At 41.4% G+C, this 25,750-nt stretch overlaps 1 protein-coding gene across 1 annotated transcript; it reads right to left on the bottom strand.

Annotated features, from left to right (window-relative positions):
- Positions 1–433: 433 nt before the first annotated feature.
- On the bottom strand, positions 434–18,482 carry LOC146976768 (calcium/calmodulin-dependent protein kinase type II subunit beta-like). The gene is made up of 6 exons (XM_085794245.1): positions 18,450–18,482; positions 17,221–17,286; positions 10,093–10,141; positions 5,254–5,329; positions 1,816–1,910; positions 434–669 (listed from the first exon to the last, which is right to left on the bottom strand). Exons 1-6 carry the CDS (start codon positions 18,480–18,482, stop codon positions 434–436), a joined length of 555 nt encoding a protein of 184 aa, XP_085650371.1.
- Between the last annotated feature and the right edge of the window lie 7,268 nt (positions 18,483–25,750).

The raw sequence follows: 25,750 nt of genomic DNA, 5'->3' as shown, positions 1-25,750 counted from the left end.
TTTACATGCGTAATATGTCTTGGTTTAAATGTGTGTATTTTGTTTTATTTAATATCTTGTATCTTATATTTCGCATATATTTTTGCATGTTATGTAGGCCTATTTTATTATTTTGTATTTGTTGTATATTTTGGTGTATGTGGACCCCAGGCAGCTAATGGGGATTGGGGACATGAATGATTTAAGAAAATGTAACAGTACTTATGATACCTATAAAAGCAAATATCAGAAAAAATCTGTATAAAATAATGTAAAACCAAGTAGAGCAGCAATTAATCACACACATTTTTTTTTTTTAAACTGATCAATATTCTGATCTATAAAAGATAAAGACTGTAAAAAAACAACAACTTCCCATCACATTTACAACACATTTAAAGGGCGTTTGCTGCTAAAAAAAACTCTAAAGTCAACATTTACATCATGTGTGACCTCATCCCTGCAGCGGCGCGGCCGGAGCTCCTGAGCAGTGGAAATGGACGTTCTGCCACCGACTGTCCCGGCGGTGCCACACCCTGGTCTCCTCTGATTGGCTGGAGCGAGGCCGACCCTGGCCGTCCACAAACTGCGTCAGGCGGATGTAGGCGATGCACGCCGCGTCGTCGCCGATCATGTGCACGTGAGGGTTGAGGATGGTGGTGTGGATGGGATTGCTGTTCTTGGAGAGGACTGGAGAGAGAAAGAAATAAAGAAAGACAAAGAAAAAAAGAAAGCAAGCAAGCAAGAAAGAAAGACAAAGAACAGAAAGAAAGAAAGAAAGAAAGAAAGAAAGAAAGAAAGAAATTAAGAAAGAAAGAACAGAAAGAAAGACAGAAAGAAATAAAGAAAGACAAAGAAAAAAAGAAAGCAAGCAAGCAAGAAAGACAAAGAACAGAAAGAAAGAACAGAAAGAAAGACAGAAAGAACAGAAAGAAAGACAGAAAGAACAGGAAGAAAGAAAGACAAAGAAAGAAAGAAAGAAAACAAGACAGACAGAAAGAAATTAAGACAGAAAGAAAGAAAGAAAGAAAGAAAGAGAGAAAGAAACAAAGAAAGGCAGAAAGAAAGACAGACAGAAGGAAAGAAAAAAAGACAGAGAGAGAAAGAAATAAAGAAAGACAAAGAAAAAAAGAAAGCAAGCAAGCAAGAAAGAAAGACAAAGAACAGAGAGAAAGAAAGAAAGAAATAAAGAAATTAAGAAAGAAAGAACAGAAAGAAAGACAGAAAGAAATAAAGAAAGACAAAGAAAAAAAGAAAGCAAGCAAGCAAGAAAGACAAAGAACAGAAAGAAAGAAAGAACAGAAAGAAAGACAGAAAGAACAGAAAGAAAGACAGAAAGAACAGGAAGAAAGAAAGACAAAGAAAGAAAGAAAACAAGACAGACAGAAAGAAATTAAGACAGAAAGAAAGAAAGAAAGAAAGAGAGAAAGAAACAAAGAAAGGCAGAAAGAAAGACAGACAGAAAGAAAGAAAAAAAGACAGAAAGAACAGAAAGAAGGAAAGAAAGAAAGAAAGACAGAAACAAAGAAAGATAGAAAGAAAGACAGAAAGAACAGAAAGAAAGAAAGGACAGAAAGAAAGACAAAGAAAGAAAGCAAGAAAGAAAGAAAGACAGAAAAAACGAAAAACAGAAAGAAAGAAAGAAAGAAAGAGGATAGAAAGAAAGAAAGAAAGGAAGGAAGAAAGAAAGAAAGAAAGAAAGAAAGAAAGAAAGAAAGGAAGAAAGAAAGAAAGAAAGAAAGAAAGAAAGAAAGAATGAAGAAAGGTTTTAAATTCATCATCAACTCTTCAGTTGATAATAAAACATGAGTGTGTGAAGGTGAACGCTGATCGTACGGTTGTCAAAGTAGAATCGGTGGAAGTCCATCCCCTCCACCAGGTTGCCCAGACCCTCGGGCTCAAACGAGGTCAGACCGGGGTCACAGATCTTCCTGTGGAAACAATCAAACATCATGTGCTTAAAAATACAGTAAAAAGATAAAAATAAATCAAATGTTTTATAGTAAAACGAGGAACACAGAAAAAAGACAGTTTACTGTGCTGCTCAGTTTGGCTCCGCCCCAATTTGGAGATGTCCAAAAAACACTTTCAGCCACTGTGACATTTATGGAAGCTCAAGTCTGAACAGAAAAAAATAAACTCTGACTTCATATCTCATTATTTTAATCATAGTAACTCATAATTAAAATCTAATAAGAAAAAATAGTAACAAAGTTTATTTACATACTGCATATAAAACACCTGATAACTTTTGCATATTTGTGGATATTTAATTTGTAAATGTGTATTGTTCATTTTCTCTCCTTATATCTAAGATATATGACCCACAGACCTTTTTTGTCTTAATAAAGTAAGATTAGACTTCTTTATTAATCCTACTTATGGGAAATTTGATAGAATCTGAGTCAGGAGCTGCCAAAAGGATATCATCCATGTACTGAAGAAGAGTAACGCCCTGTGGTAAGGTCAAGGATTGCAGCTGTTGTTTCAAGACATGATTGAAAATTGAGGGAGAGTCAATAAAACCCATAGGGAGGCGAGAGTATGTATACTGTGCACCCTCATATGAAAAAAACAAACATCTGCTGTGAGTCTGGGTGCAAAGGTACACAGAAAAAGGCATTTCCCAAGTCAATGCAAGAGAAAAAGTGTTGTTCTGGTGAGATAGCATTCAGCATGGTGTATGGGTTCGGTGTGTCATAGTTGGTGGGAACAACCACCTTGTTTATCGGTGTTACGGCCAAAGGGGGTTCGGCCTTGTCTGTGTCTCTCTCCCTCTCCTTGTTCCCTTCACAGCTCCACCCAGGCCTCAATCACCAGAACAAGGCTCACCTGGGCTGGCCAGCTAAATACCCTGCAGCTGGCACTGGAAGACGGGGGCAGTGCGTGGGGACTGCTGGGCTTGCCTGCCTCCCATCTTGGCTTTTGTTTGTTCTATTTTGTTTGTATCTTCATGTTTTATGTTTAACGAAGTTCTGGGGCGTAACAATTGGGGGCTCGTCCGGGATACGCCCCAGAGGGGCATAACAATGGACCCAAACAATGACCCAAACACAACACAAAGGCACTAAATTAACTAAAAGGAGATTTAATATAAAAACAAAATAGAACAAACAGCCAAGATGGGAGGCAGGCAAGCCCAGCAGTCCCCACGCACTGCCCCCGTCTTCCAGTGCCAGCCGCAGGGTATTTAACTGGCCAGCCCAGGTGAGCCTCGTTCTGGTGATTGAGGCCTGGGTGGAGCTGTGAAGGGAACAAGGAGAGGGAGAGAGACACAGACAAGGCCGAACCCCCTTTGGCCGTAACAATCGGTCTGAGATCATGGACCAAACGATAGTCAGGTTTACCAGGTTTTGGAACAGGATTGATCGGAGTGTTCCAATCAATCCTGATTGGAACACTTGGAGGAGAGTGGCTGAGTTGTGTTTTTTTCAATAGTAACCAGGCAGGTGTTTGATGCCTGGTATTATGGGATGGGACGCTGTTTGTACTGTTGATGCAGTTTGGTGCTGTTCTGAGCATTATTTGTGGCTATGAGCGGCTTTTTGATGGAGGTTGGCTGGTGGCTCCATAGACAGCAGTGTTGTTCTATCTGGCTGTCTGAGCTGAAGTCGCTACAACTGGAGAAGTGGCATGACACGGTGTTTCTCACACCACGGATGAAAGCGGGGCGACTGGTTTAAGCTTTGTCAGACCCCCAGCATTTTGGTCAATGGGAAAGGAGCCAAATGCCGATTGTTAGCGGGTCGCCCCGCATTTAAAAAACCCGCATCGACCCACTAATTTTAGTGGGAAAGCGGCTTTATATAACATAAACAACATACATAAACCAACAGTTAAAGGGACAACGAGGAGTTTTAGGAAGCGAAGTGTTTCCACACTACATTTATGAGCCTCCGCGCACCGTGAAATTCTTTGACCAGTGCAAGACAGACTCATGTTTTCATTCATCAAGAATTAAAGTCAGAGGTTGGAAGACGATCACATACCGTCGTAGTTCCCACCATAAACGGAGATTCATACGGCGGCGTTATTCTCATGACTCGCCACGAAACCGAAAGTAAAGAAACGCTGGTCGGCTCGCCCAGCATTTCCACCACCACTAATAATAACAAAACAAAACCATAGATTTATCTAAAATGGAGCCATTAACAAGTGGTATCGTAGATTCATCCACATTAATATGATACTTTTTTATTGTCGCAGAATTTTTCATTCTGCCGACGGAGAAACTCCTCGTTGTCCCTTTGTTTTTATTCTGTCTTATGCTTCTTTTTAAAATGTTTTGTCTTTATGTAAAGCACATTGAGTTGCCTTGGTATGAAATGCGCTATATAAATAAAGATGCCTTGCCTTGCCTTTAACTGGCCAAAAAGGTAAGGGGATCAAAAGATTACAGAAAAGTTCTGAAAAAGTGACGAGATGTGTGTCTAAATATTGTTTCTACTGGGTTAGAACAGGGGTTAAACTTACAGAGGAATGTCCCTTTAAGTTTTCATAACTGAGAACCTCCAGGATTTTTTTTATTTTCATAATGACATCCCCTCCCTCCTCTCCCCCTCCCGGCCGGTCGGCCCAGCATTACTCTTAATTGAGTGGTGGTGGGTAGAAGGGGGTGGGGGGGGGCAGAGGATAAAACAATGGCTGTAATTACACTTTAATCTTTTAATACAAAGACAGAGCACATTTGCATGTCAATCAGATTAATGGTTCCTGAGCTTTAACATCACACAGTCGTTGTTCTGCTGCTGCTGCTGTTGACTCTGCTCGGTTTAAAGGGACAACCAGGAGTTTCTATTTGGTTCTAAAAGAGTCTCATATTAATGTGGATGAATCTACGTTACCACTTGTTAATGGCTCCATTTAGATAAATATATAAATATATAGTTTTGTCTTTATCGTTATTTTGTTATTACTGTATTATCTAGTGGTCGACTCGCCCAGCATTTCCTAGTTTTGGTTTTGGTCATGGGAATAACGCCGCTGGATCATCGTTCATTATCGGAACTACAACGGTATCTGACTGTCTTCCAACCTCCAACCGACTTTCATTCTTGATGAATGAAAACAAACATTCTTGGCAAATGTTTTCTCTTTCTTTCGTCCGTCTTGCACCGGTCCAAGAATTTCACCGTGTGCACGCTGAGGCTCATGGGAAATGTAGTATGAAAACACTTTGCTTTCTAAAACTCATCATTGTTCCTTTAAATACAACAACAAAAGAGGATATAAGAATAAAGTGTGTGTGTGTGTGTGTGTGTGTGTTGGACTCACGCGTAGGCCTCAAAGTCTCCATTGTTGACAGCTTCGATCAGCTGCTCTGTGATCTTGATGATTTCCTGTTTGCGAGCTGCAGCGGTGAAACAAACAAACACCGAGTGTGAGTGAAGCTCAGGTCCCGACAGACACTTCACAATTAAACAAACTCTCAATCTATATCCTTTATTTAACCAGGTAAAAAAACTCATTGAGATCTAAAAACCTCTTTTCCAAGAGTGACCTGGCCAGGACGGCAGCACACAACAGCTCAGTTGCACATCACACAAGACTCAAATAAAATACAATCACACATTTCAGGAAAACATGATTAAACAACGCAATCACACGATCCGATTGAGCTCAATTCTCTGTCTATTATAATTGACCTGAATTCACCCCGAGTTACAAGATGTGTCAGTTTCAAGTCCTTCTATCTGCACATCGTTCCAGGTCGACGGGGCTGAACATTTAAAAGCCTTTTTGCCCAGTTCTGTTCTCACTCTCGGGACCTGCATCTGTATAATGTCCTGAGAACGCAGCAGGCCATATCGGCTGAGGTTTTTACACATGTGTAAACACAAATATGTAGGCAAAAGTCCAAGAACAGATTTATAAATAAAAGTCAGCCAATGAGAGAGTCTACGGACACAAAGATGGACAATGTGTGACGGCATATAAGGAACAGTGATGTACACGGTAGCTGCAACCAGTAATAAAACGCAAAGCACAGTGATATACAGTATCCAGTTTCTTTAAAAACTGATCAGTTGCGTTCATAAAAAGCAGCAGGTCTCCGTGGTCCAACAAGGGTAAAAAAGTCTGACTTGCAACGAAAAACATGATTTATTCCTAAAAAAGAAACCCTAATTTCAGTTTCAGTTTAGAAACGAGTTTGTCGATGTGCAGTTTAAAGGACATAAAAGGTTCTCATCAATTAAAATGCCTAAGTATTTATAGGATGTGACCATTTCAATTTCTCTCAAAAACTCTCTCTCTCACACACACACACACACACACACACACACACACACACACACACACACACACACACACACACTCACCTAGGAGCTTGTTACTCATTGTTACTCATGTCTGTGTCATGTCTTCAGGCTCAGAGTCAAATCTCCTCCCTCCATGTAAGAAGCCTGCACCTCCTCCTACACCTCCTCCTGCTGCTCCTCCTGCTCCTCCACTCGCTCCGTGTCACATGATAAAACTCTTCTACTCTGCTTCTACTCTTCCTCCTTCATCCATCCATCATCCATCATCATCATCCTCCTTATCCTCCTCCTGCTCTTCATCATAACGGTGGTTTGCATGCGACCGGTTTGCAGCACTGAGCTCACAGCTCTATTCTTGTCCCGGCGCTTTGGATCAGATTTATTTACCGTGTCCTTCTCCCGGCGCCTCCTCCTCCTCCTCCTCCTCCTCCTCCTCCTCCCGACACCGACAGGAGGAAGGCTTAACTCGCTCTAACTAACCCTCTAACCCTCTCTCTCTCTCCCTCCCTCTGTTTCTGTTGCTTCCATTCATGGCTCTGCTCATCTGTTCATCAGGAGTAAAACTCTGCTTCCACCTGTTTTCTCCTCTCTGGTTTGACTTTTACAAGTGTTAAAAAACTAAGCTGTAAATATTTCTTTCTCTTGTTCCACTTAGACAGTGTTTAAATTCTGATTCTGAAATTAATTTCTTGTGTGAATATACAAATTAAGTTACATTTGAATGTATGTGACACCCCTCTTTGTCCTTCCTGAACAAGAACTTTTGGAAACTCTTTAATTAATTTACAGGCCGTTTATTATGTGATAATGTCTAGAAATAGCCAAGAAATAGTGTTCAATTTTTGTATGTATGTGGAGGAATTTTTTGTCTTTGAGTCATTGTTCATCTATTGTGGCATGTCTAAATAAAAAAAAAAAAAAAAAAAAAAATAGTGTTCAATTTCATAGTAATGTGTAGAAATTTAGCCAAGAAAGAACAATTGATTGTATTGGTCAATTTCATGGTGGAGAAAAATTCTGGCCTTTTATTTTAAATCTTAAACTTCGAGAATAAAGTTGTTAATTTACGACTTTATTCTCATAATGTTATGACTTTTTTCTCGTAGGAAATGTATGACTTTATTCTCGTAAATTAAGGACTTTATTCTTGTAAATTTACGACTTTATTCTCAAAGTCTTTTATTCTCCAAATTAATTAAAAAGTTTTTTGTTTTTTTTTGTCTTATATGGTTTATTTTTACAGTGCACAACAATAAAGATAAAAATTTCCTCCATGCATGGAGCCTAATTTCTGATTCCCTGTAAACAAGCGCTGCAGGAACCTACACCATAATTAAACATCCAAAGGAACCGGGTGTTTTGTTTTGTTTTTTACTTTATTGGTGTGAGTATTATATTATTTATTTCATGATATATATATGTACTGTATGTGAGCATATGTTTGTATGTGTGTGTGTGTGTATGAAAAAAAACAAAAACACTTTTTAGAATTTTGTACAGTGCACAATTAAATGTAATTGCACCAGTTTTTGTATCTGTTGTCCCTCTGCAGGTAAACATAATACATATATACTGTATATAAAACAGTAAGTTAACAACAGGAAAACAACAGAATGTGTTTGTTTTTTTTGTCGTAGAGTTTGAATTCCTGGTTGATTTTGTCATTAACACTTTTTTATGCAAAAAAAAGGGGGGAAAAAAAATGCATTCCCCCCAATGCAGAGAAAAGGTTGAACTGTATTATTGTCGTTATTATCATCATGCTGTCTCTCCTCTCTACTGTGACATCGTCCTGCACAGAGTCGCTGATCTAAAGTGAGGAAACTGTTGATGAAGATAATCCGGCATAAAGATTTCCTGGATCTACATCTTTCAGTGGATTAACAGAAATGTAATATGTTGCTCTCTGCCCCTCCCTCCCTCTCTCCCTCCCTCTCTCATGCATCCATCAAGTTTGGATCAGATCAGTTCAGGACTTTTTGTCTAATCCTGCTGACAAACAAACAAACCCACTGACCAGCTGCACGGTGCGTTCAGGCTCAATGTTAACAGTAACGTAAAACTCAGCCACAGCTGCTCAGCGCCACATTATTCAAACGGCGGCTGCAGCCATTTACTGTATATTGTTTTTCATTCATGTGTCTGCAGATGTAATATCCTGTATATAATGCACCAGCCTCCACATATACAGTGTCATCATGCAAAGGTTTACCCCCTCAGTCCATGACCAGCAGATAGACACCATCCTTTCGACTGTGCGTGCAGTAACAAGGGAGATAGAGCCGTATCGCCGTAATTAGCTTAGCTCAAACACTGGAAGTGTATAGGTAGTGTTAGCCTGCCTCCTACCTAAAGTCGCTAATTAGCTTAGCTCAAACACTGGAAGTGTATGGGTAGTGTTAGCCTGCCTCCACCTAAAGTCGCTAATTAGCTTAGCTCAAACGCTGGAAGTGTATAGGTATTGTTAGCCTGCCCCCACCTAAAGTCGCTAATTAGCTTAGCTCAAACACTGGAAGTGTATGGGTAGTGTTAGCCTGCCTCCTACCCGAGCAGAAATCAGCAGTCAGAATCTGATTTCATTTTAGCTCTAAACTCTGTAAATATATCACTTTATCCACATTTCAAACATGTTTAGGTGAGAAAGTAGCCGTTTAGATCAGCAGTGTGTCGTTAATTTGTCTAAATACCAGCTGTGTACAATTTTGTTGGGACGAATTCGGCGCTACTCAAGCTAGCCGTTGTGACCAACGTACTTCCGGTTACTTTCACAAAATAAAACACCCGCTGCCCTTTACATACAGAAAACCATGACGATAGAATTTGTGCTTTTATTTTGAAATAGGAAGCTAAGCTACCCTCGAGGTAGCTAGCTTGAACCAAAATAAAGCGTCTTTGCTTGAACCAAGGGGGCAGTTGTGGGTCTGAGAAGTGAAGCTCACTTCCGCGTTCAAAAAATTGCAATCCCCTCTTCTTCCTCTGGGGGCTGGTGTCAGAAAGCAGCATTCCCCATAGACCCCCATGTTAAAATCACCCACTTTACATCCTCAGTAAACATGTTAAAAGCCTGGTGTCAGAACATTTTTTCGTCTCAATCGATAGTTTCTACCCCCGCACACACTCTGAGGGGGGTAAATTTTTTTTTAACTCTACAGTTTTACTGTTATTAGGTTAAAATTCTGGCCAATTAGGGCGCGGAAACGTTGAGTGACAGGTCCGAGCAGCTCCGTGGACAGCTGCTTCGAGGCCAGTGGGCGGGTTCTCGGCCGGTAAATCCAACATGGCGCTGTTCAGGCTGCCATGTTGGAGTCACAAAAACGACTCCCCAAAACCAATGGGTGACGTCACATTCTTTTTACAGTCTATGGCTTGAACCCTCCGTTTTGACCGATCTCGTCCCGTTAGCGGCATTTGACCGCTCAAGATGCCTTACCGGAGAGTTTTGTCAGCTCTGAGACGAAGATCGGCCCGCCGGTTTCCCTTTAGAGTTGCTGAAGAGTTTCTCTGATGACTTTAGGTAGGAGGTAGGCTAACACTACCTATACACTTCCAGCGTTTGAGCTAAGCTAATTAGCGACTTTAGGTGGGGGCAGGCTAACACTACCTATACACTTCCAGCGTTTGAGCTAAGCTAATTAGCGACTTTAGGTGGAGGCAGGCTAACACTACCCATACACTTCCAGTGTTTGAGCTAAGCTAATTACGGCGATACGGCTCTATCTCCCTTGTTACTGCACGCACAGTCGAAAGGATGGTGTCTATCTGCTGGTCATGGACTCGGGAGTGAGGCAAGACACGGAAAAAAAAAAATGTTGGCGTATCCCTTTAATGTGAACAGCAAACTTTTGAGTCCTACCTTTCACATCCTCGTCCTCGATGGTTGTGTTGCTGCTGTCAGACGATTCCTGCAAAGTGCACAGAAAAGAAAACGTCAATTAAACGCACAAACACTGCTACACACACTCACGAATGCATGCACACACACGCGCACACACACACACACACACACACACACACACACACACACACACACACACACACGTACACAACTGCATCGGCTCTTCAACAACACAACTCTGTAAATATTAACACAACGACTTTGCGATGAAGAGCAGACGACGACGCTGAGCCACTGATGACATCACTGAGCTCCACGGCAACAACCTGACAGGTGGACAAGCTCCGCCCACTTCACACATGCAGGAAGACACACACACACACTGAGACACACACTTCCTGTATAGAGGAACAGAGTGAGGATGGTAGATGAGTAGAAAGAAGAGATGGAGAGAGGAAGAGGAGGAAGATGAGGAGGAAGAGGAAAGTAGGAGGAGAAAGAAGAAGAAGAAAGGGAGGAGATAGAGGAAAAGAGAAGGAGGAAGAAGAGGACCAAAAGGGGAGGAGGAGGAGGAGAAAGAAGAGGAGGAGGAGGAGGAAGAGGAGGAGAAATAAGAGGAAAGGAGGAGAAAAAAGAAGAAAAAGAAGTGGAGATAAAAGAAAAGAGAAGGAGGAAGAAGAGGACCAAAAGGGGAGGAGGAGGAGGAGAAAGAAGAGGAGGAGGAGGAGGAAGAGGAGGAGAAATAAGAGGAAAGGAGGAGAAAAAAGAAGAAAAAGAAGTGGAGATAAAAGAAAAGAGAAGGAGAAAGAAGAGGACCAGAAGGGGGAGGAGGAGGAGGAGGAGGAAGAAGAGAAAGAAGAGGAAAGGAGGAGGAGGAGAAAAAAGAAGAGGAGATAGAAGAAAAGAGAAGAAGGAAGAAGAGGAGAAAGAAGAGGACCAAAAGGGGGAGGAGGACGAGAACGAGGAGAAAGAGGAGGAGGAGGAAGAAGAGAAAGAAGAGGAAGAAGAGAAGGAAGAGGAAAAGAGAAGGAGAAAGAAGAGGACCGAAATGGGGAGGAGGAAGAGAAGGAGGAAAAGAGGAGGAGGAGGATGTACCTTGGTCCCATCTATTGGATTATGGATAACAGTAGTCTGTGGCTCCTGGAGGGAGAATGGAGAGATGAAGAGGAGGAAGAGGAGGAGGAGGAGGAGGAGGAGGAAGAGGGATGTTGTTGTTGTTGTCATGACGACAGAGTGAGAGAAGGAGAGATGAGTTCAATACTTTCATTCAGAGGAAGAGAAGATCCACAGATGAACTCACCGATGTTCATCAACTGTTACTAAACTCATCGCTGACACTTTGTAACATCAACTACGACACACTGTTACTCATCACTCACATTCACTCTCTTTACTCCGTCAAGAAGATTGTTGATTCTTTTCCTTTTTAACCAATTAATCATCTTATATTAACTCAAATTCAACCTGTCAGTCAGGGGGAATAAAGTCATAAATTTACAAGAATAATGTCGTAAATTTACGAGAATAAAGTCGTACATTTCCTACGAGAAAAAAGTCATAACATTACGAGAAAAAGTCGTAAATTTACCAGAATAAAGTCATACATTTCCTACGAGAATAAAGTCGTAAATTGACGAGAATTAAGTCATACATTTTCGAGAATTAAGTCATACATTTTCGAAAATAAAGTCGTACATTTCATGCAAGAAAAAAGTCATAACATTACGAGAATAAAGTCATACATTTACGAGAATAAAGTCATACATTTACGAGAATAAAGTTGTACATTTCATACGAGAAAAAAGTCATAACATTATGAGAATAAAGTCGTAAATTTACGAGAATAAAGTCGTACATTTCATATGAGAAAAAAGTCATAACATGAGAATAAAGTCGTAAATTTACGAGAATAAAGTCGTACATTTCATACGAGAAAAAAGTCATAACATTACAAGAATAAAGTCGTAAATTTAGGTGAATAAAGTCATACACTTCCTACGAGAAAAAAGTCATAAATTTACGAGAATAAAGTCGTAAATGTACGAGAATAAAGTTGTAAATTTACGAGAATAAAGTCATACATTTCCTACAAGAACAAAGTCGTAAATTTACGAGAATAAAGTCATACGTTTTCGAGAATAAAGTCGTACATTTCATGCGAGAAAAAAGTCATAACATTACGAGAATAAAGTCGTAAATTTACGAGAATAAAGTCGTACATTTCCTACAAGGAAAAAAGTCATAACATTACGAGAATAAAGTCATACATTTACGAGAATAAAGTCGTACATTTCATACGAGAAAAAAGTCATAACATTACAAGAAAAAGTCGTAAATTTACCAGAATAAAGTCATACATTTCCTACAAGAATAAAGTCATAAATTTACGAGAATAAAGTCGTAAATTTACCAGAATAAAGTCATACATTTTATACGAGAAAAAAGTCATAACATTACGAGAATAAAGTCGTAAATTTATGAGAATAAAGTCATAAATTTCCTACGAGAAAAAAGTCATAACATTACAAGAATAAAGTCATAACATTACGAGAATAAAGTCGTAAATTTACGAGAATAAAGTTGTACATTTCATACGAGAATAAAGTCGTAAATTTACAAGAACAAAGTTGTAAATTTATGAGAATAAAGTCGTACATTTCATGCGAGAAAAAAGTTGTAAATTTGCGAGAAAAAAATCCAAAATGTATGAGAATAAAGTCGTACATTTATGAGAATAAAGTCGTACATTTCCTACGAGGAAAAAAGTCATAACATTACGAGAATAAAGTCGTAAATTTACAAGAATAAAGTCGTACATTTCATATGAGAAAAAAGTCATAACATTATGAGAATAAAGTCGTAAATTTACGAGAATAAAGTCGTACATTTCATACGAGAAAAAAGTCATAACATTACAAGAATAAAGTCGTAAATTTAGGTGAATAAAGTCATACACTTCCTACGAGAAAAAAGTCATAAATTTACGAGAATAAAGTCGTAAATGTACGAGAATAAAGTCGTAAATTTACGAGAATAAAGTCATACATTTCCTACAAGAACAAAGTCGTAAATTTACGAGAATAAAGTCATACGTTTTCGAGAATAAAGTCGTACATTTCATGCGAGAAAAAAGTCATAACATTACGAGAATAAAGTCGTAAATTTACGAGAATAAAGTCGTACATTTCCTACAAGGAAAAAAGTCATAACATTACGAGAATAAAGTCATACATTTACGAGAATAAAGTCGTACATTTCATACGAGAAAAAAGTCATAACATTACAAGAAAGAGTCGTAAATTTACCAGAATAAAGTCATACATTTTATACGAGAATAAAGTCGTAAATTTACCAGAATAAAGTCATACATTTTATACGAGAAAAAAGTCATACATTTTATACGAGAAAAAAGTCATAACATTACGAGAATAAAGTCGTAAATTTACGAGAATAAAGTCGTACATTTCCTACAAGAATAAAGTCATAAATTTACGAGAATAAACCCACCAAACATTGGACGTCTGATGGACGTGCAGATCATGTCTATATTGCGTCCGTCGGTCCAAGACCAATTCTGGACGCCTAAACGACGTCCAAACTAGGTCCACTATTTGGACGTCTAATCATGACCCCACATGGACGTCAATATGCAGTTAAACATTTGGACGTCAGGCTTGGTCACTTTTTTTGGACGTCTAAGACAGGTGCAGGAAATTGACATGATTAATGATTGTAGTAGTTTTAGTAATAGTAGTAGTGGACAAATAACAATATTGTTAATTAATAAATACGAATATATATTCTTTGTGATTAAACATTATAAGAGACGTCCAAACAACGTCTTGTCTACGTCATTTTTATATGTCTAATTTTGGTCCCCTGAAGGTGCAGACTGTTACGCCAGATGACGTCCAAATGTGGGCATTGTAGACATCTCTTCTATGTTCAATTTAAACTCATTTAGGACATTGTTGTTCTTGAGTATGTGATATTTTGTTATTTTACATCTTTGTTTTTCCTACTGTTTTTTTTTTCAATTTCATTTCATTTTATTTCAATTAATTAATTAATTAATATTTTAATTTATATATTTTGAAATGAAATTTGTGGGAGATTATGGCTTCAGAAAATAATTTCACCCGATCATGGTTCATAAGAGTAGGGAGAAGTAAATATAATTTTGAACAGTCTTTGATAAGAGCCTTTATTATTTAAACTAGTCAAAGGCACTCTGATTGGCTGAGGCAGCATGTGATCATACTCTGATTGGCTGAGGCAGCAGCAAACGCCACTCTGGTTGGCTGAGGAAATACATCAAGCAACTGGCGCGTTTCTTCTCCTGCAGAAGCAGACTGTGGTCAACATAACGCCTTGGTTACAACAACATCGTTTTCCACTAAGTGGAAGGTAAGTTTGCTTGGTTTAGTTGATTTTATGTTTACTGTATGCATTTATAGTGTCAGTTTCTTTCCGGCGCCCATTTTAACCGATTGTGTCGTTCAAGACGCGCTGCGGCGTGCACCTTCACAGCCCCGGTGTCTGGTCTATTTGCTGTAATGAGTAGCTATGAGGACTGTTGTGGTAAACTGGGATGTGAGTGGTAGTCACGGATGCTAGCCGCCACCGCTAGTTAGCATCGGGCTAGCGGAAGTTAGCATCGTGCTAGCGGAAATTAGCATCGGGCTAGCGGATAGCATCCACTGCTTGCACTCACTAGCATCCAGGGCAGCTAACAGTGCTAACAGCCCTCCTATACTCTGCTGTACGGAGCTCCTCCTGGGCTCTGTCATACACACAAGCTGCCACTAGCTACTCTTCCTGGGTTCTGTTTCACAGTGACGATGGTGTGTTGTGCAGTTTCCACCAGAGTTTTGCATGTATTTAAAAAAAAAAAATCTGTAACACCACACGTATTTTTCATCCACTTAACAATTATGCACTACTTTGTGTTGGTCTATCACATAAAATCCCAATAAAATAAATTAAAGCTGTTGTTACATGACAAATGTGTAAAGTAAAAGTTCAAGATGTATGAATACTTTTGCAAAGCACTGTATCATTCACATTTATTTATAAATGTTTTTTTCCCCTATAGGCTCTTCACTAATGCCCTGATGGTGACATCTAATATGAAGGGAGAAGACAAAGGTTTATAGAGCAATACAAGGTAAGCCCATATGTCATGTCCTGACATTTGCTGAGATGGTTTTGTATGAATCCAGTATTGGTAGTGGAGACACAGGCTGCAGGTTGTCTTTGCATATTTCTAATTATTTGTCTTCTTCTTCTTGTGCAGATGGAGGCATACATTTTGATGACACAGCCAGAGAGGACTTCATAAAGACACATGCTGGAGGAGAGGGATGCACAGCAGTCACCCAGGACTGATTATCCATTGTGGAGAATCTTGTCACAGTTTTGTATCACTTTTGTACATGTATTTTCTGTGTTAAGTATGCAGTAGTTGGTTCTGATTTGTAATTCTTCTCAAAACACATTGAGTTTATCACTTTCATTTTTATTGTGTTATATTTGTTGTTGTGCCACAGACCGAAGCAAGGTGGGCTGTGTAACTTTATGTATTTATTAGTATTTTACCAGCAGTATTAATTTCAACAGATACCAATAACTTTATTAGAATGACATGTTTGTGCCAGTGATTAAGAAAATAAAGATGGAAATAAATGAATGGGGATTGAATTGTGATTTATTGGTAAACCTGTGTATAACTGTAGTCCCATATGTTTACAGGAGGTGGAGGATCTGTTTCCTGTTAACTTTCCTGTAGCTTCATCTGGCTCAGCAGCAGGTTTGAACTGGAAATGCATTACACCTTTGCATGCATTTCCAGGTAATCTGCTGCTGAGAAAACCAAATGAAGCTATAGGAAAGTGAACTGGAACAGTCTGACACCTTCTGAAATGGGACTACAGTTATGCACAGAGCCTAGAAGCAGTATAAAAACGATGTCTAAAATTAGTTTAAATTTGATGCAAAAAAGACGTCGAAACGACCACATTTGGACGTCAAATAGCCCTCATGCGGCGGTCCTGTGGACGTTCAGTGGATGTCGGTTTAAATTTTGACGCAGAAAAGACGTCTATAATGACCACATTTGGACAACAAATAGCCCTTATACGGCGGTCCTGTGGACGTCAATACTGGACGTTCAGTAGACGTCGGAAAAAGACGTCGTCTGGAGTAACAGTCTGCACCTTCAGAGGACCAAAATTAGACGTGCAAAAATGACTTAGAAAAGACGTCGTTTGGACGTCTCTTTGCTCAGTGGGAAGTCGTAAATTTACCAGAATAAAGTCATACATTTTATACGAGAATAAAGTCGTAAATTTACCAGAATAAAGTCATACATTTTATACGAGAAAAAAGTCATAACATTACGAGAATAAAGTCGTAAATTTATGAGAATAAAGTCATAAATTTCCTACGAGAAAAAAGTCATAACATTACAAGAATAAAGTCATAACATTACGAGAATAAAGTCGTAAATTTACGAGAATAAAGTTGTACATTTCATACGAGAATAAAGTTGTAAATTTACAAGAACAAAGTTGTAAATTTATGAGAATAAAGTCGTACATTTCATGCGAGAAAAAAGTTGTAAATTTGCGAGAAAAAAATCCAAAATTTATGAGAATAAAGTCGTACATTTATGAGAATAAAGTCGTACATTTCCTACGAGGAAAAAAGTCATAACATTACGAGAATAAAGTAGTACATTTACGAGAATAAAGTCGTACATTTCATATGAGAAAAAAGTCATAACATTGTGAGAATAAAGTTGTAAATTTCCGAGAATAAAGTCATACATTTCCTACGAGATAAAGTCGTAAATTTGCAAAATCTATTAGTAGAACAGAAATGTCAAATTACATCAAAAGACTAAAATGAGACTAAAACTAAAATTTACACTGCCGTTGCATCATCTTAGATTTCCCCCCCAAAAACGCTTGTCTAAACGCAGAATAAATGTCCAGAGGAGGGATGCCTTAAAAACTCCTTTAACTCTGGGTAAAAGCTGCACAACCTGAAGGAATACACAAAGTCAGAGAGCAACAATTCCACTGTCCACACACACAGACACACACACACACACACAGACAGACAGACACACACAGAGCAGCGTACCAGAGCAGCAGAGGCAGCGCTGCCTTTGGGGCTGGTGACTGTGTTTCTGCTGCTGTTGGTCTGAGGCTGCAGGGAAACACACAGAGAGCCATGTTTTAGTGATGCTGATGATGCTGCTGCTGCCATCTGCTGGTGAGGAAGAGGGTGGATCATCGGTAAACACACACACACACACACACAGAGAGACTTGGATATATTTGAGAGGTTTCACTCCGTTCATCATGTCACAGAGTTTAGAAACGCTCCCGTTCAGCAGAATGAAAAAACATCTGTAACATCTGTATCATCTGTATCATCTGTAATGTCTGAAACATCTGTAACATCTGTATCATCTGAAACATCTGTATCATCTGTATCAAAACAAAGGAGGAAGAGGAGGAGGAGAGGAGAAGAAGAGGAGGAGAAGAAGAGGAGGAGAAGAGGAGGAGGAGGAGAAGAGGAGAGGAAGAGGAGGAGGAGAAGAGGAGGAGGAGGAGGAGAAGAGGAGGAGGAGGAAGTGAGGAGGAGGAGGAGGAAGTGAGGAGGAGGAGGAGGAAGTGAGGAGGAGGAGAAGAAGGAGAGGAGAAGGAGAGGAGGAGGAGAAGGGGGAGAGGAGAAGGAGAGGAGGAGGAGAGGAGAAGGAGAGGAGGAGAGGAGAAGTAGAGGAGGAGGAGAGGAGGAGAGGAGGAGGAGAAGAGGAGGAGGAGAGGAAAATAGGAGGAGGAGAGGAGAAGGAGAGGAGGAGAAGAGGAGGAGGATAGGAGGAGGAGAAGAGGAGGAGGAGAGGAGAAGGAGAGGAGGAGAAGAGGAGGAGGAGGAGAGGAAAAGAGGAGGAGGAGGAGGAGGAGAGGAAGAGGAGGAGGAGGAGGAGAGGAGGAGGAGAAGAGGAGGAGAAGAAGAGGAGGAAGAGAGGAGGAGGAGGAGAGGAGGAAGAGAGGAGGAGGAGGAGAAGAGGAGGAGAAGAAGAGGAGGAAGAGAGGAGGAGGAGAGGAAGAGGAGAGGAAGAGGAGATGAGGAGAGGAGAAGGAGGAGGATGAAGGAGGAGTTGGTTCAGAGAGGATGTAAATGTACAGTGTCATGTCACTATGAGTTTAAAGCTCTTTGTGTCAGTTACATGTTGTCGTTTACTGGGAAAGACTTTTAAATTCTGAGCTAAAGGTCTGGAAATAATTAGTATTTTAATGATTTAACTAGTTTTTTTTATTAGTTCATATAATGTGTTGGGTGTTCCACATGTTATACAAGATGACCTGGTGGTGGCGCCACAGGTCAGTGAGGTTCATCCTCGGGAGACCATGAGCAGTGTAAGTCCATCCCATAGTCAACATTAAACTCTGGTGGTTCGTGTGGTTGTTATCTCAATAACTATTTGTTACCATAAATGATTGTCACAGCTTATTACTGTAAAGGGACAACGAGGAGTTTCTATTTGGTTATAAAAAAGTCTGATATTAATGTGGATGAATCTCCGTTACCACTTGTTAATGGTCCATTTTAGATAAATCTATGGTTTTGTCTCTATAGAGAGCCGAAGCGGAAGCAGGAAGTAACGTCGCCATGGGTCCTCAATTCGAAAAAAGTCTCCATGGAAGTGAACGGGAGTCAAAGTTTTATTTCGTGATCCGTTTGAATTGTGTCATGAGAACAAACTCTGTCCTCTACCTGTTTAAAACATCACGTTTCATGAAGAGAAATCAGCCGTTTGTTGTAAAACTATTGTAAAATAAAACTCCTTAGAGTCCGTAACCAGAAAGACTACAAGTCCCGTAGGTGACGTCACCATGGCGACCACATGCCGTCCTTTCCCGTGTCAGTTGGTGACGTAATTTTTGTGGGACACAGATCTGTAGTCCGTAGAGCGTCTTCACACTAAATACATTCTTCTGTTGCCGTGACAACAAACTGCTGATTTCTCTTCATGAAACGTGATGTTTTAAACAGGTAGAGGACAGAGTTTTTTGTTATGACACAATTCAAACGGATCACAAAATAAAACTTTCAGTCCCGTTCATTTGAATGGAGACTTGAGGTCCCATGGCGACGTTACTTCCTGCTTCCGCTTCGGCTCTCTATTGTTATTTTGTTATTATTAGTGGTGGTGGAAATGCTGGGCGAGCCGACCAGCATTTCTTTACTTTCGGTTTCGTGGCGAGTCATGAGAATAACGCCGCCGAATCTCCGTTTATGGTGGGAACTACGGCGGTAGGCCTATGTGATCGTCTTCCAACCTCTGACTTTAATTCTTGATGAATGAAAACATTCTTCTCAAATGTTTTCGCTTTCGTCCATCTTGATTTGCGCCGGTCCAAGAATTTCACCGTGCGCGCGGAGGCTCATGGGAAATGTAGTGAAAACCCTTCGCTTTCCAAAACTCCTTGTTGTCCCTTTAAAGGTTTGTGCCACTGTGACCAATACTAGTAGGAGACTGTTTGTCTTCCTCACCCACTTCACTTCCTCTGCTCAGCGCTGCAGGAGCTGAGACTCCAGCTCACCTCACCTCCTCCTGGTGATCAATACATTGATTGATTCTGATTAGTTTTTCATTGATTAACTCACAGTCGAGCTGCTAAATGTGGCAGGAAGCTGGTTCATTAAATCAGACCCAGGATCAGTTCCAGACTGAGACCGTCGGATCGATCTGTGTCCTCAACTGAACCAGGGAGATAGATCCAAGTCTGTGTGTGTGTGTGTGTGTGTGTGTGTGTGTGTGTGTGTGTGTGTGTGTGTGTGTGACGTGCAGCAACAGAGAAGCTGCTGTGATTATGTAATGAGAGATTAATCATCTGGTGGGAAATAATCTGAGATTAGCATCAAGGCAACCAACCAGAGAGGAGGAGGAGGAGGAGGAGGAGGAGGAGAGAGGAGGAGGAAAGAAGAAGAGGAGGGAAGAGGAGGAGGAGGAGGAAGGAGGAGGAGGAGGAGGAGGAAGAGGAGGAGGAGGAGGAGGAGGAGGAGGAAAGAAGAGGAGGAGGAAGGAAGAGGAGGAGGAGGAGAGAAGAGGAGGAGGATGAAGGAGAAGGAGGAGGAGGAGGAGGAGGAGGAGGAGGAGGAGGAAGAGGAGGAGGAGGAAGGAGAAGGAGGAGGAGGAGGAGGAGGAGGAGGAGGAGGAAGGAAGGGGGGAGAGGAGGAGGAGGAAAGAAGAGGAGGAGGAAGGAAGAGGAGGAGGAGGAGGAGGAGGAGGAGGAGGAAGAGGAGGAGGAGGAAGGAAGGGGGGAGAGGAGGAGGAGGAAAGAAGAGGAGGAGGAGGAAAGAAGACGAGGAGGAGGAGGAGGAGGAGGAGGAGGAAGGAGGAAGAGGAGGAGGAGGAGGAGGAAGAGGAGGAGGAGGATGAAGGAAGAGGAGGAGGAAGAGAGAGGAGGAGGGAAAGAAGAGGAGGAGGAGGAGGAAGAGGAGGAGGAGGATGAAGGAAGAGGGGAGGAGGGAAAGAAGAGGAGGAGGAAGAGGAAAGAAGAGGAGGAGGAGGAAGAGGAGGAGGAGGATGAAGGAAGAGGAGGAGGAGGAAAGAAGAGGAGGAGGAGGAGGAGGAAGAGGAGGAGGAGGATGAAGGAAGAGGAGGAGGAAGAGAGAAGAGGAGGAGGAGGAAAGAAGAGGAGGAGGAGGAAGAGGAAAGAAGAGGAGGAGGAGGAGGAGGAGGAAGAGGAGGAGGAGGATGAAGGAAGAGGAGGAGGAGGAGAGAGGAGGAGGGAAAGAAGAGGAGGAGGAGGAGGAAAGAAGAGGAGGAGGAGGAGGAGGAAGAGGAGGAAGAGGAAAGAAGAGGAGGAGGAGGAGGAGGAAGAGGAGGAGGAGGATGAAGGAAGAGGAGGAGGAAGAGAGAAGAGGAGGAGGAGGAAAGAAGAGGAGGAGGAGGAAGAGGAAAGAAGAGGAGGAGGAGGAAGAGGAGGAGGAGGAGGAGGAAGAGGAGGAGGATGAAGGAAGAGGAGGAGGAAGAGAGAAGAGGAGGAGGAGGAAAGAAGAGGAGGAGGAGGAAGAGGAAAGAAGAGGAGGAGGAGGAAGAGGAGGAGGAGGAAAGAAGAGGAGGAGGAGGAGGAGGAGGAGGAGGAGGAGGAGGAGGAGGAGGAGGAGGAGGAGGAAAGAAGAGGAGGAGGAGGAGGAGGAGGAGGAGGAGGAGGAGGGAAGAGGAGGAGGAGGAGGAGGAGGAGGAGGAGGAGGAAGAGGAGGAGGAGGAGGATGAAGAGGAAAGAAGAGGATGAGGAGGAGGAGGAAGAGGAGGAGAATGAAGGAAAGAAGAGGAGGAGGAGGGAAGAGGAGGAGGAGGAGGAGGAGGAGGAGGATGAAGGAAAGAAGAGGAGGAGGAATGAGAAGGAGGAGGAGGAGGAGGATGAAGAGGAGGAGGAAAGAAGAGGAGGAGAATGAAGGAAAGAAGAGGAGGAAGAGGAGGAGGAGGAAGAGGAAAGAAGAGGAGGAGGAAGAGGAGGAGGAGGAGGATGAAGATGAAGATGAAGGAGGAGGAAGAGGAGGAAGATCATTGACATCGTTCTGTGCATCACTCTTTAGAGTCCCAGTGGAAACAAGTCACGTTGTCGTCAGTGTTTTTATATGTAGTTGTGTTGTTGTGAGTGTTCTTGCTGCTCGTGTGTGTGTGTGGTCAGATTGAGTGAATGTGTTTGTGTTTTGTCCTTTCAGGGCCTCCGTACATGATTCTCTTACTGAACAAACATAAAGATCCAGATCTCATGTGAACAAGTTTACACACCAGTAAAACTGGTTCAACGACTAAAACTCAACTTCTACTCAACAAACAACAACCATTAACATCAACTGGTTCTAAACACGTCGACACTTTAAACCTTGTTCCTAAAAGACCAAACTCCAACGTCCTGCAGGAGTTTGAAACTGTGAAAAACCATCAGACACGTTCACTGACTCATGCAAACACTCATGCATCAAATCACACACACAGACACACAAACAGGAACATGCAAGTGCAAGAGAAACTGTGTGTGTGTGTGTAGCAGCAGATTCAGCGTCTGCAGAGATGAAACAGTAGAAACACTGGTTGTGTAAAAGCTGTGGAGGTTTTGGAGACAGGAAGTCAGACCACTCAACCTTCAAAATAAAAGTAGAGAAGCTCCTAAGTTGGACAGAGTCTCACTGTCGTTGCTTTGCCTGCTCTGCTGTCAAACCTGAAAAGCTAAAACAATTTTTCTTGTCTTGGTATTTTATGTATTTTGTGAAGTTTTTCAACTGATGTATTGTATGTAATTTTCTGTTTTCTGTTTCAGTTTTTTAAAATTTTAAAGGGACAACCAGGAGTTTCTATTTGGTTATAAAAAGTCTGATATTAATGTGGATGAATCTCCGTTACCACTTGTTAATGGTCCATTTTAGATAAATCTATGGTTTTGTCTCTATGGTTATTAGGGCCGCGGGCAATCGCACCGGGCACTGGTCCCAACAGCTATGAAATAGCTGCAGGGACCAGTGCCCGGGCGAAGCCCGGGCACTACTGTTATTGTGTGGATTTTTTCTTATTAGTGTGAATGCTGGAAGCATTCACACTATTGTTATTCGGTTCGGCCATTTTCTGCCTTTCTTCGTCATGTAACTAGTCCTTCATACTTTGTGCTATTTCAACAATTCAAATATCAAAATGTTCAGCCTTTTCGGGACAGGTGTGCTATGTCTTTTCTCTTTTCAACTATTCATACTTTTTGCAATATTCAACTATTTCTGATTTTTTTTTTTCCCCATAGAGAATGCATTGGAACAGTCTTGAAACTCTTCAAATCTTCTTACTTCTTTCAGCCTTTAAAGTGTCCACATACTTTCAGCTAGAGACTTCATTCAAATTCTGAGCTGTAGACAAACTTTTTAAGTATTCCTCTATGACTCAGCTTATTGATATCTTCAACAGTTTCTGATATTTGGCCGCTTTAAAATCATTAAGTTTTTTGACAAAATCCAGCTTTATAATGGGTGTGTGTTGCGTCTAACGAGCAGGGCTTAGAGTGAGTGACATCATCGCTAGAGTGAAAGGGATCGAAAAAACATTCAGGATTTTTTCTGGATAAATTGCCAGCACGGCCACAAATTAAACTCTAGACACATGATTTCCTCACTGGTTTGTAGCCACACTTGTCGTGTCTCATTTGATGTGTTCAAAACAGCAGACAGACTTACAGAATTGTCTCTATGAGCCTAATTGTGCAGCTAGACCCGCTCCAGTGGCTCATCCACTTCAATATAAAAGTAGGAGCTGATATTTTTAGAAAAACAGAAATGCCCCCCTTTTCTACCTTGCGACCCTGAGAAAAGTTTTTGCCCTACAAACATTTAATGCACATCAATGTGCTCAGGAAGGTCTCCTTGCCCCAGTAGTCATGGCCACATTCTGGTAAGAGGTACGGTTCTCTTTTTCTGGGCTGTTTTCGGAAGCTACTCAGAGCACAAATCTCTCTGCTCTGCTCTGCTCTGTGTGCAGTGGCCAGCTGTTGGGGCCAGCTCGTTATCAAAGTCTATAAATAGAACAGTGCAGGTACAGCCTGGCCGCTCGTTAAAATCGCCTGTTTGGTTTTTGGTCATTTTCTCCAAAACCACCGGCCCGATTTCAACCAAACCTTCTGCGTTGGACTCCCTTCGGACCCCCAGATGATATATCCGAGTTTGGAGAAATTTTAATTTTTGGTAAAAAAAAAAAACGTAAGCCGCGCGCCTGTCGTCTTTTTAAAATCGCCTGTTTGGTTTTTGGTCATTTTCTCCAAAACCACCGGCCCGATTTCAACCAAACCTTCTGCGTTGGACTCCCCTCGGACCCCCAGATGATATATCGAGTTTGGAGAAATTTGAAGAAATTTTAATTTTTGGTCAAAAAAAAAAAACGTAAGCCGCGCGCCTGTCGTCTTTTTAAAATCGCCTGTTTGGTTTTTGGCCATTTTCTCCAAAACCACCGGCCCGATTTCAACCAAACCTTCTGCGTTGGACTCCCCTCGGACCCCCAGATGATATATCAGAGTTTGGAGAAATTTTAATTTTTGGTCAAAAAAAAAAAAACGTAAGCCCCGCGCCTGTCGTCTTTTTAAAATCGCCTGTTTGGTTTTTGGTCATTTTCTCCAAAACCACCGGCCCGATTTCAACCAAACCTTCTGCGTTGAACTCCCCTCGGACCCCCAGATGATATATCCGAGTTTGGAGAAATTTTAATTTTTGGTCAAAAAAAAAAAAACGTAAGCCGCGCTTAAAATCTTTAAAATCGCCTGTTTGGTTTTTGGTCATTTTCTCCAAAACCACCGGCCCGATTTCAACCAAACCTTCTGCGTTGGACTCCCCTCGGACCCCCAGATGATATATAAAAAAAAAAACGTAAGCCGCGCTTAAAATCTTTAAAATCGCCTGTTTGGTTTTTGGTCATTTTCTCCAAAACCACCGGCCCGATTTCAACCAAACCTTCTGCGTTGGACTCCCCTCGGACCCCCAGATGATATATCCGAGTTTGGAGAAATTTCAAGAAATTTGAATTTTTGGTCAAAAAAAAAAAAACGTAAGCCCCGCGCCTGTCGTCTTTTTAAAATCGCCTGTTTGGTTTTTGGTCATTTTCCCCCAAACCACCGGCCCGATTTCAACCAAACCTTCTGCGTTGAACTCCCCTCGGACCCCCAGATGATATATCCGAGTTTGGAGAAATTTTAATTTTTGGTCAAAAAAAAAAAAACGTAAGCCCCGCGCCTGTCGTCTTTTTAAAATCGCCTGTTTGGTTTTTGGTCATTTTCTCCAAAACCACCGGCCCGATTTCAACCAAACCTTCTGCGTTGGACTCCCCTCGGACCCCCAGATGATATATAAAAAAAAAAACGTAAGCCGCGCTTAAAATCTTTAAAATCGCCTGTTTGGTTTTTGGTCATTTTCTCCAAAACCACCGGCCCGATTTCAACCAAACCTTCTGCGTTGGACTCCCCTCGGACCCCAGATGATATATCCGAGTTTGGATAAATTTCAAGAAATTTGAATTTTTGGTCAAAAAAAAAAAAACGTAAGCCCCGCGCCTGTCGTCTTTTTTAAAATCGCCTGTTTGGTTTTTGGTCATTTTCTCCAAAACCACCGGCCCGATTTCAACCAAACCTTCTGCGTTGGACTCCCCTCGGACCCCCAGATGATATATCCGAGTTTGGAGAATTTTGAAGAAATTTTAATTTTTGGTCAAAAAAAAAAAACGTAAGCCCCGCGCCTGTCGTCTTTTTAAAATCGCCTGTTTGGTTTTTGGTCATTTTCTCCAAAACCACCGGCCCGATTTCAACCAAACCTTCTGCGTTGGACTCCCCTCGGACCCCCAGATGATATATAAAAAAAAAAACGTAAGCCGCGCTTAAAATCTTTAAAATCGCCTGTTTGGTTTTTGGTCATTTTCTCCAAAACCACCGGCCCGATTTCAACCAAACCTTCTGCGTTGGACTCCCCTCGGACCCCCAGATGATATATCCGAGTTTGGAGAATTTTGAAGAAATTTTAATTTTTGGTCAAAAAAAAAAAACGTAAGCCCCGCGCCTGTCGTCTTTTTAAAATCGCCTGTTTGGTTTTTGGTCATTTTCTCCAAAACCACCGGCCCGATTTCAACCAA

The sequence above is a fragment of the Trachurus japonicus genome, chromosome 12, assembly GCF_045865225.1.
Source record: "Trachurus japonicus isolate A0001 chromosome 12, Traja_1.0".
Taxonomy (NCBI): Eukaryota; Metazoa; Chordata; class Actinopteri; order Carangiformes; family Carangidae; genus Trachurus; species Trachurus japonicus.
Note: the sequence above shows the minus strand (reverse complement) of the source record. Positions and strands in the feature narration are given on the sequence as shown.

Bases quoted from the DNA above. Each gene is read 5' to 3' on its own strand.
- LOC146976768 (XM_085794245.1), bottom strand. From the start codon at position 18,482: ATGAACCTCACTGACCTGTGGCGCCACCACCAG. The intron at 10,142-17,220 runs GTACGCTGCTCT...TGCACTTTGCAG, and splicing joins GCGCTGCCTCTGCTGCTCTG to GAATCGTCTGACAGCAGCAA. The intron at 5,330-10,092 runs GTAGGACTCAAA...TCACCGCTGCAG, and splicing joins CGAGGACGAGGATGTGAAAG to CTCGCAAACAGGAAATCATC.